This window comes from Hoplias malabaricus, chromosome 14 (genome assembly GCF_029633855.1).
Source record: "Hoplias malabaricus isolate fHopMal1 chromosome 14, fHopMal1.hap1, whole genome shotgun sequence".
NCBI lineage: Eukaryota > Metazoa > Chordata > Actinopteri > Characiformes > Erythrinidae > Hoplias > Hoplias malabaricus.
Window position 1 is genome coordinate 18,716,686 of NC_089813.1, and position 14,320 is coordinate 18,731,005.

Below are 14,320 nucleotides of genomic sequence, written 5' to 3' on the forward strand. Positions count from 1 at the left end.
GATTATTGGCTACACTCTGTATACCACACCTGTGACCCCTATCATCACCATGGCAACATCACCATAGCAGCTCCAGGACATCTGTTGGGAATGATTTAGCAAAGAACTTCACTAACGACCTCCACAGACTCCATGGCTGCTTCTACCTGCAGTAAGTTTTAAACTTAAAATGTATTGTTTATTATTTGTTCGACCAGAGGAGAGTGGGTCCTCCTTGTATGTTTTCCCCTTCCAAGGTTTCTTCCTTGAGGGAGTTTTTCCTTGCCACTCTTGCCTTTGGATTGCTCACCTGGTGTAAGCTCAATTGGTATATATATATTTTTATTCTCAATGTCTGTAAAGCTACTTTTTGACATAATCAGATTGTAAAAAGCGCTACTTAACTCATATGGCATGAAATTAATTTATATATGTTAAACATGGGGCGGCATGGTGGTCACACAGCTCCAGGGACTTGGAGGTTGTGGGTTCAAGTCCTGCTCTGGGTGACTGTCTGTGAGGAATTTTTGTGTTGTGTGTCTTGTGCTTTCACACTCTGGCCCTGTCTAGTGCTTTCCTGCTGTCTGTCTCCCTTATTTCCTTGTTTGCCATGTGCTAGGGGCACTCTGTTTTTGGCTCTGTTTTTGTTTTGTTCTTGTCTCCACCCTAGACCCGCCTTAGTCCTGCCTCAGTCTCTGCCCTCTCATTATATTTCCCAGGTCTTGTCCATGCTTTATGTATATATAGTCCCTTTGTTTCAGTGCTCCCTTGTCTGGTTTTTATGCGTGTCTACACCAGTTCACGGCTGTTTTCTGTTTGTTCCAGTGCAGTTTAGTCTAGTTTGCATTCCATCTGTCCTGCTTGTGTTTATTTTCATACTGTGCCTTGGGTTTAGATAAAGTTTGCCTCCTCATCCTTCCTCAGCCGTGACAGTTTCGTTTGCTTCAATCTCTCAAAATCTCAACCTATGCCATCACTTCTAAAAACACTATCAAAAACTAAAAAGTAAAAAAAAAACAAAGGATTTACTCATCATCAATAATATAGACCAGTAACACTTTCTAAAGATTCTCCTAAATAAATAAATGAATGAATGAAAAGAACATTAATTAACTGGAAAATATAATTTTTATATGGTTAAGAGTTTCAGATATGATGAACTAAAAATGATACGTATAAAAAATATCTTTAAAATATTACTCCAATTTTAAAAACAAAACTTTGTAACTAAGTTTTCTTACTGTCTCTCTCACCCACATATGATTGCCTCATCCAGACCACCATATTTATTCAAAAGAAAAAAACTCACCCTTGATATTACAGTATTTGTATACGGTATAGATGGTATTCAGTCCAAAATATAGTATTCATTCTACATTCAAAATTCTTGCTAAGCTTAAACAGGGTATCCATATCTACTGTCATATGTGAGTGGTGGTTTGTAGTCATTGGCCGATAAGCTGCTATGTCTGAGTTCTTGGTTGCGTTCAGTGAAGATGTTGCCATGGCCAGACACAGTCCTGTTGGCTTGGCCATTCCTAACTGAATTGTAGATAATCCCATGATGAGTGCGGTAGCCCATGATGGAGCGTAAACTTGAGTTCCGACTTGCAGGGTGACTATCAGGAGCTGCAGCATCCTCTCTGGAAACAACAAAAGTGACTGCTAATTTAAGAAATTATTCATTTGCCTTGTCAAGTTATTTATTTTATAATAAATTATAATTTTCAGATAATACATGATTATTTTTCCTATTTAACTGGCAGCTGAAATGTGTAAGTTTACATATACCAATGACTTTTCCCTTTACTATGCCAATGCAGTAGTGTTTTTAGAATCTTTGAATAACTGGATCAAGTGTTGTGAGCTGTGTCTGCACAGATTATTATAATATTATATTATATAATATTATAATAATATTATTATTGAAAAAATGCTAACCAAAAACAAATTTTCATGAACACAACAATGACAGCCCTTTTCAAATGAAAATTTGTACTTTAAAACAAAAATTTTTGTGAAGATATTCATTTTAGGGCGGCACGGTGGTGCAGCAGGTAGTGTCGCAGTCACACAGCTCCAGGGACCTGGAGGTTGTGGGTTCGATTCCTGCTCCGTGTGAGGAGTTGGTGTGTTGTCCACGTGGGTTTAACTCTGGGTGCTCCGGTTTCCTCCCACAGTCCAAAACACATGTTGGTAGGTTGATTGGTGACTCAAAAGTGACCATATGTGTGAGTGTGTGTTGCCCTGTGAAGGACAGGCGCCCCTTCCAGGGTGAATTTTCGTCTTGCGCCCAATGATTCCAGGTAGGCTCTGGACCCACCGTGACCCTGAATTGGATAAGTGGTTACAGATAATGGATGGAGATATTCATTTTAAATTTTAGTCATTTAGCCCAGTCAGCTAAATTGGGCCACATCCTTACACAAATATTACACAGAAATTAAGGGAGCAACAGAAGTTTATATCTCGTCACTTTGCAATTTAAAACATGTATCTCGATTTTTGTGAATTTTTGTGTACTACATGATTTGTACCCAACAGCTGTCCAAATGATGAATGGACCAATAGAAATGCTCCAAAATTACTATGAATAATAACATTGGCTTCAATTGGAAGTTCTTTTTTCTTTATACGTTTTTTAACAATATCTAGATATATTAACTGGCCGCTTGATTGAAACCATCTCATTGTCCATTTTATCAAAAAGGAGCAGTTGTAGTTCTACATTACAGACTATATTTCTTTTGTTACTCTTTTAACCATGTTCTTCAGTGGTCCAGGACACACACAACGCAGGTATTAATTGGGTGGTGGAGGCTCATTTTAAGCGTCCACAGCATCCATCTCCCAAGATGCATGCTAGGTTTGAACAGGGCCAGAGTTAGGAAATTACATGAGTTTGGAGGGCTGAAGGGAGGAGTTTGGGTAAGGTCCCAGGGTAAGGTTATTACATAATTCCAAATTTTATCACCATGTCACATGATCATGTGCAAGATTCTAGTTGGTGGTTATGGAACTGGACTTTGCACCGGAAGATTGCTGGTTCAATTCCCAGAGCCTGTCATGACTGAAGTGTCCTTGTGTAAAGCACCTAATTCCCAGCTGCTCCCTTGGCACTGAGGCTAGGGCTGCCCTCCCTCCATGCCCTCCGGCATGTGTCCTCACTGCCCCAAGTGTTCACAGCCCATAGTGTGTGTAAATGTTTCACTGCATGATTTGGGTTAAATGCAGAAAACAAATTCCTCTGGGTGCAAGCACAGTGGCCAATAAAGAGAATTCTAGATATAGGACTGAATAAAGTTGGCATATGCAGTAATGGCTCAGTCTAGTTACATTACCCAGAAAAATATTCTAAGAAAAGTTCAGTGAAAAACAATAGGTAATTCAATTTGTATTTTTTCTCAGAGGGTATCTGAAAAAAAAAACACAGAAATGGTGGATTTGGGCAGAAAAACATCTACAGAGTGTACTGTAGAAAAAGAAAGAATTACCCCAAGACCCTATGGAAATTTAATCCTGTCTGGATAGGTGCCTACCTGGTCCTACAAAATCACACCAAAACAGACTTTATTGCACTTATACTGCACTTCTTTATAAGTGTGAGCACTGCTTAACATGTTTTGTTCTTTCTAGGTATCAGCCAGAGGCGATTGCTCTAAGACTCCAAGGGAAGCTCAGCTTCCCCTAAAATGCCAAAAAATAAGTGATCAAATATATACTGTTGTGTGTACATGTCATTGAATAAATATGCACTACAGTGCTCAACTTTTGTTCAGAATCAGCTTCTTATCACTGGTAAAGACAGTGCTTTAAACAGTGTGAACGCTGAGCGTCCACAGAGTTCAATAGCGAAGCAGCGAAGTGCAGCGAAACGAGACGAGCCATTGGATAAATGCTGGGCTTTGTCCCGCCCATCGGACGCTCAGCATCTCTGGGGGTCTATGGGGCAGTGGGCTGGCCTCGGCTGGCCCGGATGCTCAGCTTCTGCATGAAGATTGGATGATCTGTCTGAGGCTGAATCCCTGTTTGATTGGCAAGAAATGAGCAAATCAGCGATCCTTTGGTTTAAAGATCCGTGGGAGCATTACATATTCATTCTGTTCTGAGTTGAACCGGAGACTGTCTTGAACCTCTTAGCGGCATTTTCTTTGTTAAAAACGACTAGCAACAAATCGAGCTTCTATTTCTGGTGGGTTTTTTTTGTAGCTGCTTGTGTTTGGAGACTGACTTCTATCACTCTTTCTGACTTCTATCGCAGTTTCTGTCCTTCCACCGTCGCAAAGCACTCACAGGCGGACAAACTTCACATTAAGCAGCCTAGCTCTGCTGGCCATTGAGAGGACACTAGTCAAGTCCCTGGAAAAGATACCTTGTTGGTACGACAGGGTTACAGATCATTTTCTTGAAAAGGAACGGATGGTAGAATTTGCGTATAAATTAACCGACACATTTTATGATGTAGGCTGAAATTGAGCTTCCCCTCCTTGAAAGACCAGGATCCGCCACTGGTATCAGCATTGGCACTTGCTCTGGCAGCACTTGAGTCCAAAGGGGAGTTTGGACTCTAACCTATTTGTACTAGCTAGGATATAAAGGTATCTGAAAACTAAGCATTTTGTGAGTCACACTGGATAAGAATGTCTGCTAAATATGGTAAATGTAAACAGTTTTAATCATTAATTTATTAATTGTCAGGTAAGAAAAAAAATCTTACTTTATCTCATTGGCAGTTTCCTTTTGATAGCGATGTTTTTGGCAACAGCAAATGAGGAGCCAGATCAGCAACAGCAGAAGGAGCAACAGCAATAGTGCACCAATCACAGCCCCTGCAATTATTCCTGCCTTGTTTGTTGCTAAGATGAAAAAATAAAGATAAACATTTCTTAAAATGAGCCATTAGTTATTAAATGTATGGTGATATTGTCTACAAATACCCAGAGCAACTTTTATTTATTATTAAACAGCTATTAGATTAGAAATGTTTTGCAAACTTTTTATGTTCAGTAATATGTTATGTTCATAATATTAGAATGTTAGAATTAACTTCAAATTAATCTGTACACAGACACTAAAAAACACAACTTGTTCCTACACCCAAGCTTCTAGACATAATCACACACTCTTGCTCCGCCCTGACTTACGGTTGTATGCCATCAGAGTATATTTGCACTGCTCGTTGCCAACTTCATTGCTGACTTCACAGATGTAGGTTCCCATGTAGCTCTGTGAATGGTTACTGATCAACAGCTCTCCTGTCTGGGCGTCTTCAAAACATAAATCAGACAGTGATTCCCACTCCCACTCTCTCTTGCTCAATCTAATATGTAAGCAATGCATTAATGTAATCAGAAGACTGCACACACGGTTTATACATTTTTACTTTTTAGAATACCTTCCTTATATACTTGTATCTGCAAGATTCATTAGATTAAATTTACAATGGAAACAACAGTTGGAGCTGTTAGTGTAAGGACACAAATGTCACTGTTTGGAAAAAGTAAGTGGTATGACATTATAGTATACTCTTGTTTCAATCCGTATTTAATTTAATTTCAGTCAAATTCATTTGCACTTTCAAACGATTGGGAACCTGTGAAAGGATCAAAAAGTAAGGTTCCCAAATTAACTAAAATTAAATACTGAATAAAACAAGTGTAAACTAAAAATGCCAAACTACTTACTATCCTTTCTCTGATCATTAAATCTGGAGTATCAGCCAATACAAATCTAGCATTTCTTCAACAAAGGTTTGTAAGCAATTATAAAATGAGCAGTTTATAATTGAAGCCATTTTACATACAATGTACTTGTATGTACTTGACTGTCCTTAAATGCCTTCTGTGGTGTTCCTCCAAAGATTTCCTTAATGACATCTTTTTTTTTTTTTGCTATAACTTACTCTGGGATGCTGTTAGTGGCATACTTCCACTCTCTTTTGTCCACTTGTAGCTTAGAGGAATGGAACCTTCAGAAGTTTTACAGCACAGTGAAACAGTTGTTCCTATCACCTCACCATTCTCCACCCAGCATTTAGGCACAGAAGGTCGCACTGAAACAGAGCAAGTTGGTACAACATACTTTTTTCAGCTAAGCCTTAAGACATTTTAAGCCACAATGTAATCCAAAGCCAAAAACATCAATTTGTAGTCTCTAAAATGTTGTTGGTGTGCAAACTGATAAAACCTAAACTGATATAGAAATGTGTCAAAGAGAGCGAGAGATAGATTTCTTGAACTTTACCAAGCACAACTACAGTGACTTTTCTTGAGTCACTCCCAGGTGGCTTCTTCACTTTACACTGGTAGGTTGCTGTATCAGAAATGCTGAGTGAGGTGATGGAGATAGTGGCGTCTCCTCGGCTAGGGTCACCTACAAATGTCAGCCGACTCATCAGGTCTGGGTTGCTTAGCTTATACTCCTTTCCTCCAGAGTAGGATAAGATCTGGTGTACAGTTAAGGAAAGACATGCTGCTCAGAGATTTGTGGTCAAAACACAAGGAAACCCGTAAAACAAAAGGAAACAAGTATAACCAGTTTGTCCACCTAAGCATGAATAGTACAATCATCCTACATCCTAAACATCCTACATTCCTTAAACAAATTCTTAGAATGCCTGAGTCTGTACAGAGATACCAGATGTTCTGTGGCTGTGGTTTCCCTCTATGGCTCAAAGCAAATTATAAATGAATGTAAATGTTATGTACAAATAAAAAATATTTAATAAAATGCTTTAAAAAAGATGTTAGTGCCCATTAAGTGTGATGCCAATATGTGATAGGGGTCATATAGCTCCCCAAATCGTCACACCAGCAGTTGGGGCAGTGTGTCACTCCACAAGAAAGGCAGGATTAAGGCACTCAACACAAACCTGTTGATCCCAAACAGGGACAAAACCTGATTTCATCTCCACTACCAGGTTTATAAGAATGGCTTAGATGTTGGGCAGTTCATTGAAATGACCATCGTGCTTCTCACAGGCCCCCTCTCAAGAGTCAAAATTATCCAGCTCTAATGGAATCGTGAAGATTCCATATCGTCACTATAATATACCCTATTATAAGCGAATATAACATCCATTGTTAAACCTTAGTTTTTCATAAGTGACATAATTGTGCTACAATTTGATTAAACAGATTTTAATCCCTTACAAGCTAAAATTAAGATCATATTAACAAAATGTCTGCACTTAAAATTTTAGCCACAATTAACACTGTGTGCATTAAGATATTATTCAGCAGAATAATATTTGAGATCGCTGCTAACATATGTTGACTTATACAGTCACACTTGCACACTTGAAATTCTTTTTGAAATAAAGAAAAATTCATAAATCTGCATTTTGCAGACTGTGATACTGATTTGGTTTCAACTGTTGACCAGTCTGACCGGTTTAAGCTTTCTGTGCCTGTTAGACAGGTACAGAAGTGGGACACACCTATAGCAATGAATCAGAGGTACTTTCAGTTAAGCTCTTCAACATTTAGTTGTCAAAGAAATATTTATTGCAACCTTTTAATGTTCATATCTCACAGCTGTTTCTCACCAACTTGTCTTTCTGGGTCATGTCTGGACTGACAATAGACCACTCCACATCCAGCTGTCCAACATCAGATGGACTCTCACTGTATGTACACCCCAGTACCACACTCTCTCCCTGGGCTTTTTTGATAGTTTGCGGCCCTGTGGAAGTCACTTGCATGGCCACTGGAAGTTCAGATGAGAGGGAGGAATGGTGTTATGGTTTGCTAAAAATAATAATAATTGCATTAAATAATAATGGCATTAATACACCATACGAATAATGTATTTTTAAAAAGAAATGAACATCATTTTAAGGTAAACTTTTCAATTCCTCAAAGAGTATAAATTATATAGTTGTATATGTTGAATCATTCCAAAGAATGTCAAATCTAAATACATGAGAAACAGACATAATATATGCTACTGCTTAGAAGCTCCTTAAAAATTGTGAACAAGAATATATGGTTTAATGAATATTCTAATGCTTCAACAATAGGAGTGAGTCAGTGTGTTAGTCTACATTCCTACTAGAAGACACACCCAAACAATTATGAAATAAAATGTAAGTATTCCATGCATAACAAAACAACATTATATTAGTATATTGGCATATTAGTAAGACTCCCATAAAACCAAATAAAATATACTTTAAGTTTTAATATGAATTGTTATACATATTAAATCTTAAAGTATATTTGATTTGGTTTGTACATATTATTAAAATACAGACCATACGCAACATTTACACACTGCAATAAGTTTATTTAATGACACATCTAAAATATGCAGAAAAATTATTCTGCTGATTAGAGAAGGACTGATTAGAGAAGGTTTACATAGATTGACTGAAGAATACTCACCAGTGTGAGAGATTTCTGAACCATAGAGCACAACCAAAAATACATGAATACAAAGATTCACCATGGTCAAATGTCTCTGGAAGGAAACAGCCTGCACATATAGAAGAAGACCACAGCATTATACACTTTATTTGCAAATTTGATGTTCCTGATATTGACAAGAACCTCTTTTGACTACTTATGAGTCATTTTTACATTTACCATACAGATAAATAAATAAAATTAAAAATATATATAAATAAAATAAAACATTTTTTTAGTAGGTAAAATCTGCATAATTCACTGAGTGGACCATTATATTACATTTTCTTAAGAAAATCAGGTGAAATATTTTAACTCATATAATGTTAAAATATATTAATAACACAAATGAACATAAATAAAGAGAGACAAAAAATATTTTTGACCTTTCTAAATCTGAAATTATGGACTACAGCTGGAGAACTGCCGATATTTTTTATTTATTTTGTTGTCACCATTAAAACATGGATAAGATTTACACACACTAAGTTATCTAACTTATTATGCTCAACATCCTCCAACTGAACACAGTTCCGCTCATTGATTCTTTGAGTTAAATATCTCATAAATATGCTCTAAATGTGCTAGTCTGCAAATCACTGAATTTTAAATATTTATACACTGAAGACATTTTTAAAAACTTGCCCACAGTTACAATAAAGGTTAAAGAGAAATGTATATAGACATGTTAAGGGCAAAGTGAACTTCATATCTATCAAGTGAAATAAGTACAAAGTTCAAACTCAACTTTGTAAACAACCCCTTATTCGGTAAGCTTACAGTTTAGTTATTAAACTTGAGGAATGTTATTCAGCAAAAATTACAAATTTGTTAATGGTTTTTATTAAATGAATTTGAAAGTGACCAAGTAGGAAAGTTTATATTAATTTACAAAAATTATTTACCTTTTAATGAAGATATCAGAGAATGAATATTTAAAAACCAAACAAACAAACAAATAAAAATCAAAGTAAGATTTGCAAAGGAAACAGAAAAACAATGACTACTGAATATTTAAAAACCAATCAAACAAACAAACAAAAACAAAATAAGATTTGCAAAGGAAACAGAAACTTGAACACTGGCTTTCTGTCTGTTCTCTCACTACCTGAAACAAAGGGAACAAAGGTGTTTCCTCTGTAGCTCCACCCAATGTTTTAGCATTCCACCAGTCATGGTAAACATAAGTGGGTGGTAAGTGAAACTTACCTTATCAGATAACATCCAAGAGCATTTGGTTCTGATAGTTTATTTCTCTGTGGGAGTGGACAATATCAAGAAAATAATTCTGAAAAGCAATATCTGAAGGGACACAAAATTTGCTGCCACAATGAAAAAGGATAAAAACATCTTTATGAGTATAGTAATAAGGACTGTCAACTTTCAAGCCAGAGCACATGTAGGAAGATCCAGTAGGAGCTTCATCTGTAGGCGTTAATTGCAGTTATTTTTGGTTAAAACAAATTCATTTAGAGCAAAGCATATCTGAACAGTATATATTTTGAAAAAATACTGAGTGATTTTAATTTATTCAATAAAGTGAAAGTATTATCCATCCAAGAGATACAAAATCCTCATTACATTTAGGCATGCTGCATTAATGGTAAAGTTTATATCACTTTATACACTGGATTTAAAGATTATCTGTGAGATGGCTATCATTGACCACCACCATGTAAATTACTAAACATATTTCTCTGTCACCAGTTGTTGGGGAGGAAGGTTGAAGAATGTTTCTTTATCTTCCTCTATCGTATATAGACTTTAAATTATTTCTTAAACTCGGTGTACCACCTATTCAGCAGGTGTGGCAATATTTTTGTAATTTTGTAATTTTATTCTCGTGAATTTGTGTGGTTTTAATAATAAAGCCAAAAATAACAGATTGATTTCTTATTTTGTTATATTTGTATTGATTTTTTCCTTAAATTTGGTTCCAGATAGAGTTCCATTCCAGTTTAACTCCCTCCCATAATAATTCATTAATATATATATACTTTTTCTATTTTTTTTTCTATTTTTTTTCTATACTTCATTCTATAATTCATTACACACAGACTGATATATTTCAAGTGTTTCTTTTAATTTGATGGTTATAACTGACAACTAATGAAAACCCCAAATGCAGTATCTCAGAAAATTAGAATATTACTTAAGACCAGTAGAAAAAAGATTTTTAGAAATACTGGCCAACTGAAAATATGAACATGAAAAGAATGAACATGTGCAGTTCCCCAACTGTACATGCTCAAACTTTTGAGGTTCATATTTCCAATTGGCCAGCATTACTAAAAATCTTTTGCCTGAATTACTGCAGCAATGCGACATGGCATGGAAACAATCTGTCTGTGGCACTGCTCAAAGGTTATGATAGTAGGCCTTCAGCTCTTCTGCATTGTTGGGTCTGGCGTATTGCATCTTCCTCTTCACAATACCCCATGGGGTTAAGATCAGGTGAGTTTCCTGGCCAGTTAAGAACAGTGATACCATGGTTCTTAAACCAGGTACTGGTAGCTTTGGCACTGTGTGCAGGTGCCAAGTCCTGTTGGAAAATGAAATCTGCATCTCCATAAGCATTCCTGCTGCTGACAAACTTCATGGAGATGCAGATTTCATTTTTTACAGCATCCTAGTAGAAGGCAGGGTTGACCTTGGACCTCAGAAAACACAGTTGACTAACACCAGCAAATGACATGGTCCCCCAAACCATGCTTTGCCTGTCCTCTCTTTTTCCAAACTCTGGGACCTTGATTTCTAAATGAAAACCCGATTGTGTCTCATCTCGGAAGTGAGTCAGAGTTGGTCCTAGTCAGTACATGGATGCGAGACTGCCTGGGAATACTAGGTGCTGTATGCTTTTTAGCTCCTCTTAGAAAGCCTGATTGTGTCTCATCTCAGCTCTAAAACAGGAATTACTCTTAGAACAATCTTTAGAAATAGTCTTCTACAGCCAGCAATAATCGCTTGTGGCCATACCACTCTTAGAAATACCGATCTTGTCTGCTCTCGGAAGCAAAGCAGAGTTGGGCCTAGTTAGTACTTGGTTGGGAGACTGCCTGGGAATACTAGGTGCTGTAAGCTTTTTAGCTTAGGCTGCTATTATGAAGACAGTAGCCGCAGTCATTTAAACACAAGAGAAGAAGAAAACTTAAAAAAAAAATGCTCTGTAAAGCCAATCATTTTCATTTGAGGTGTCAGGCCTTTTACCATTTACAGGCAGCTTTAAAACAAGAATTACTCTTAGAATAGTCTTTAGAAATAGTCTTCTGCGTCCAGCAATAATCGCTTACGGCCATACCAGTCTTCGAACTTCTGATCTCAGAAGCGAAGCAGAGTTTGGCCTAGTTAATGTTTGGATGGTGGACGGCTTGGGAATACTAGGTGCTGTAAGCTTTTTAGCTTAAGGCTCCTATTATGAACACAGTAGCCACAGTCATTTAAAAACAAGAGAAGAAGAAAACTTCTGGGGGTCGGCGTGAAAGATTCTCCCGGCCCCTGTCCTCCGGATACGTGCATTTATCAGAACCGAAGAACCCTCCCGGCTCCGGTCGGGTCGCTTTGGTGACTCTAGATAACCTTTGGCCGATCGTTAAGCCCTCCGGGGCGGCGATGTATCATTCGAATGTCTGCCCTATCAATTTTCGACGGCAGGCTATGGGCCTACCGTGGTGACCACGGGTAACGGGGAATCTGGGTTCGATTCCGGAGAGGGAGCCTGAGAAATGGCTACCACATCCAAGGAAGGCAGCAGGCGCGCAAATTACCCATTCCCGACACGGGGAGGTAGTGACGAAAAATATCGATGCGGGTCCTATGATCCTGTGGAGCGTAACCAAAATGAACTCAATCTACATCCGTGAGTGAGAACCCATTGGAGGGCAAGTCTGGTGCCTCCGGGGTGGACGTAGTGAGCCGGCCTCGGAACTCGGGGTTATGCGAGGACCGCCTTGGGTGCATAGGTCGCCCGGTCCACCACCCCCGCTCGCGGGGGGGACGAGTGGTATTGGAGCCGCCCGCTGGTTGTTAAACCAAAACCATTGATCGTTCAAGGCTTTTTCTGCATGCGCGAGTCAAAGGGGCTTACGGACCCCCAGGGCATTGGCCGGTGTTCGCCGGCCTTGGTGGGATCTCCCTGAACCCACCCGCGGCACAGGGGGGTGGGGGACGAGAGCGTACCGCCGAGCGAAACTCTTTCCCTCACGGGTTAGAGCGGAGCTTAAGAGCGCATGCATCCGAAGGGGGGGGGGCACCACATCGCCTCCCCGACGCGGGCTTCGCAGAGACGGACCTTTGTTAATAGTCTAAGGGCCGGTGTGCGAGTTGAAGGGGCCTTACGAACCCCGGATGCGTTAACACCCGAAGGAGACGGCCGGTGCCCGCCGGTCCAGACTAGGTGGGATCTACCCAGCGCTTCCCCCTCAGTGGGGGACTTGGGAGCGTACCACCGGGCCCGCTCATCCCCTCCGGGGGGGAGAGCGTGGCCTTGAGCGCACGTCAGGTGAAGACCTTAGACCGGGACCCGTACGCGAGCCTCGTTAAAATCTCAAACCAACCCGGGTCTCGCTGGAAACGGCGAGGCCCACCCCCCATGATAAGCCATTCGGTCTCTTAAAAGCACGTAGGCCGTCGCTCGCGAAACTCGGGCACCTAGTCGGGCGATCGTCCCGGGCCGCATCTCGGTCCGGTGCCGACGCCCAGGTTCAAAGACCTCCCAGCCTGGGGAGGCACCCAACTGAAAACTCACTATGTTCCAAAGGCTTCTTTGGCAAAAACTAATACGACTCTTAGCGGTGGATCACTCGGCTCGTGCTTCGATGAAGAACGCAGCCATCTGCATTAACTAATGTGAATTGCAGGACACAGATCATCGAAATTTCGAATGCATTTTGCGGCCATGGGGGTTCATCCCGCGGCCACGCCTGTCTGAGGGTCGCTTTACCCATCGATCGGTCTCCCCCTGAGGGTGACCGCGGCTGGAATTTCGCAGGGCCTTCCCCCTCGTAACGGCCCTTCGTCTTCCTAAATGCAGACTCGGTTCCGAGCCACCCCACACCCCCGTGTTGCGAGAGAGCTCCGTACGGACGGAGGGAGAGCCGAGTAGGTCCGGGTCCACATCCGTTATGGTCTCTCCCCGAGTCCCAGCGGGCTCCATGCTGTCGGACGCGGGGTGGCAAGCACCGAAATATGGCGAGCGAGCGAGCGGCCTGGGTTGTTCCACCACAACAACCCGGGTGGTGCAGAGTTCGGTCGAGTACCGGGCTCTCACCCCTCGCCCTTGCCCCCGCAAAAGAAGCCTCTGAGTGCGACCCCTGGCGAGACGACCCGCTGAACTTAAGCATATCAGTAAGCGGAGGAAGAGAAACTAACAAGGATTCCCCTAGTATCGGCGAGCGAAGAGGGATCCCAGCGCTGAATCCCACTTTCCCCTGACCGGGGTGGGCCAGGAAATGTAGCGTACGGAAGTCCTAAGATCCGTCTCGGTGCGGACGTGGGACCAAGTCCTCGCGAATGTGGCTTTTTCCCATAGACGGTGAAAGCCCGGTAGCAAGTCCCGCGTTCCGCCGGGTAGATCGGGCTTCTCGGAGTCGGGTTGCTTGGGAATGCAGCCCAAAGAGGGTGGTAAACTCCATCTAAGGCTAAATACCGGCACGAGACTGATAGCGAACCAAGTACCGTGAGGGAAAGTTGAAATAGGACTTTGAAGAGAGAGTTCAACAGAGCGTGAAACCGTTAAGAGGTAATCGTTTGGGGACCGCGAAGACCGCCCCGGGGGATTCAGCCGGGCGGACGGCCCCATGCTCGTCAGGTTCCGTGGCTGGGGGTGCGAGTGCATCTGGGCGAGAGGGGTGGGGTGCCGACTCCACCGCTCCCTGCTTTGGCTCTGTGCTTCGCCTCTTGACTTCGGGCCTCTCGGGCGTACAGAGGTTTGGCCCGCC

At 40.9% G+C, this 14,320-nt stretch overlaps 1 protein-coding gene, 1 non-coding gene and 1 pseudogene across 2 annotated transcripts; 2 read left to right on the plus strand and 1 right to left on the minus strand.

Moving 5' to 3' along the window:
• Positions 1-1,096: 1,096 nt before the first annotated feature.
• vsig8b (V-set and immunoglobulin domain containing 8b) lies at positions 1,097-9,449 on the minus strand. The gene is made up of 8 exons (XM_066644725.1): positions 9,290-9,449; positions 8,364-8,454; positions 7,526-7,686; positions 6,223-6,424; positions 5,882-6,031; positions 5,124-5,246; positions 4,697-4,835; positions 1,097-1,622 (listed from the first exon to the last, which is right to left on the minus strand). Exons 2-8 carry the CDS (start codon positions 8,425-8,427, stop codon positions 1,376-1,378), a joined length of 1,086 nt encoding a protein of 361 aa, XP_066500822.1. The 5' UTR covers positions 8,428-8,454; positions 9,290-9,449; the 3' UTR covers positions 1,097-1,375.
• A 1,897-nt stretch (positions 9,450-11,346) lies between these two features.
• Positions 11,347-11,465, plus strand: LOC136666644 (5S ribosomal RNA; annotated as a pseudogene).
• A 1,698-nt stretch (positions 11,466-13,163) lies between these two features.
• LOC136666647 (5.8S ribosomal RNA) lies at positions 13,164-13,317 on the plus strand. The gene has a single exon (XR_010795406.1). It is a non-coding gene; the product is annotated as a 5.8S ribosomal RNA (ribosomal RNA).
• Positions 13,318-14,320: the final 1,003 nt, after the last annotated feature.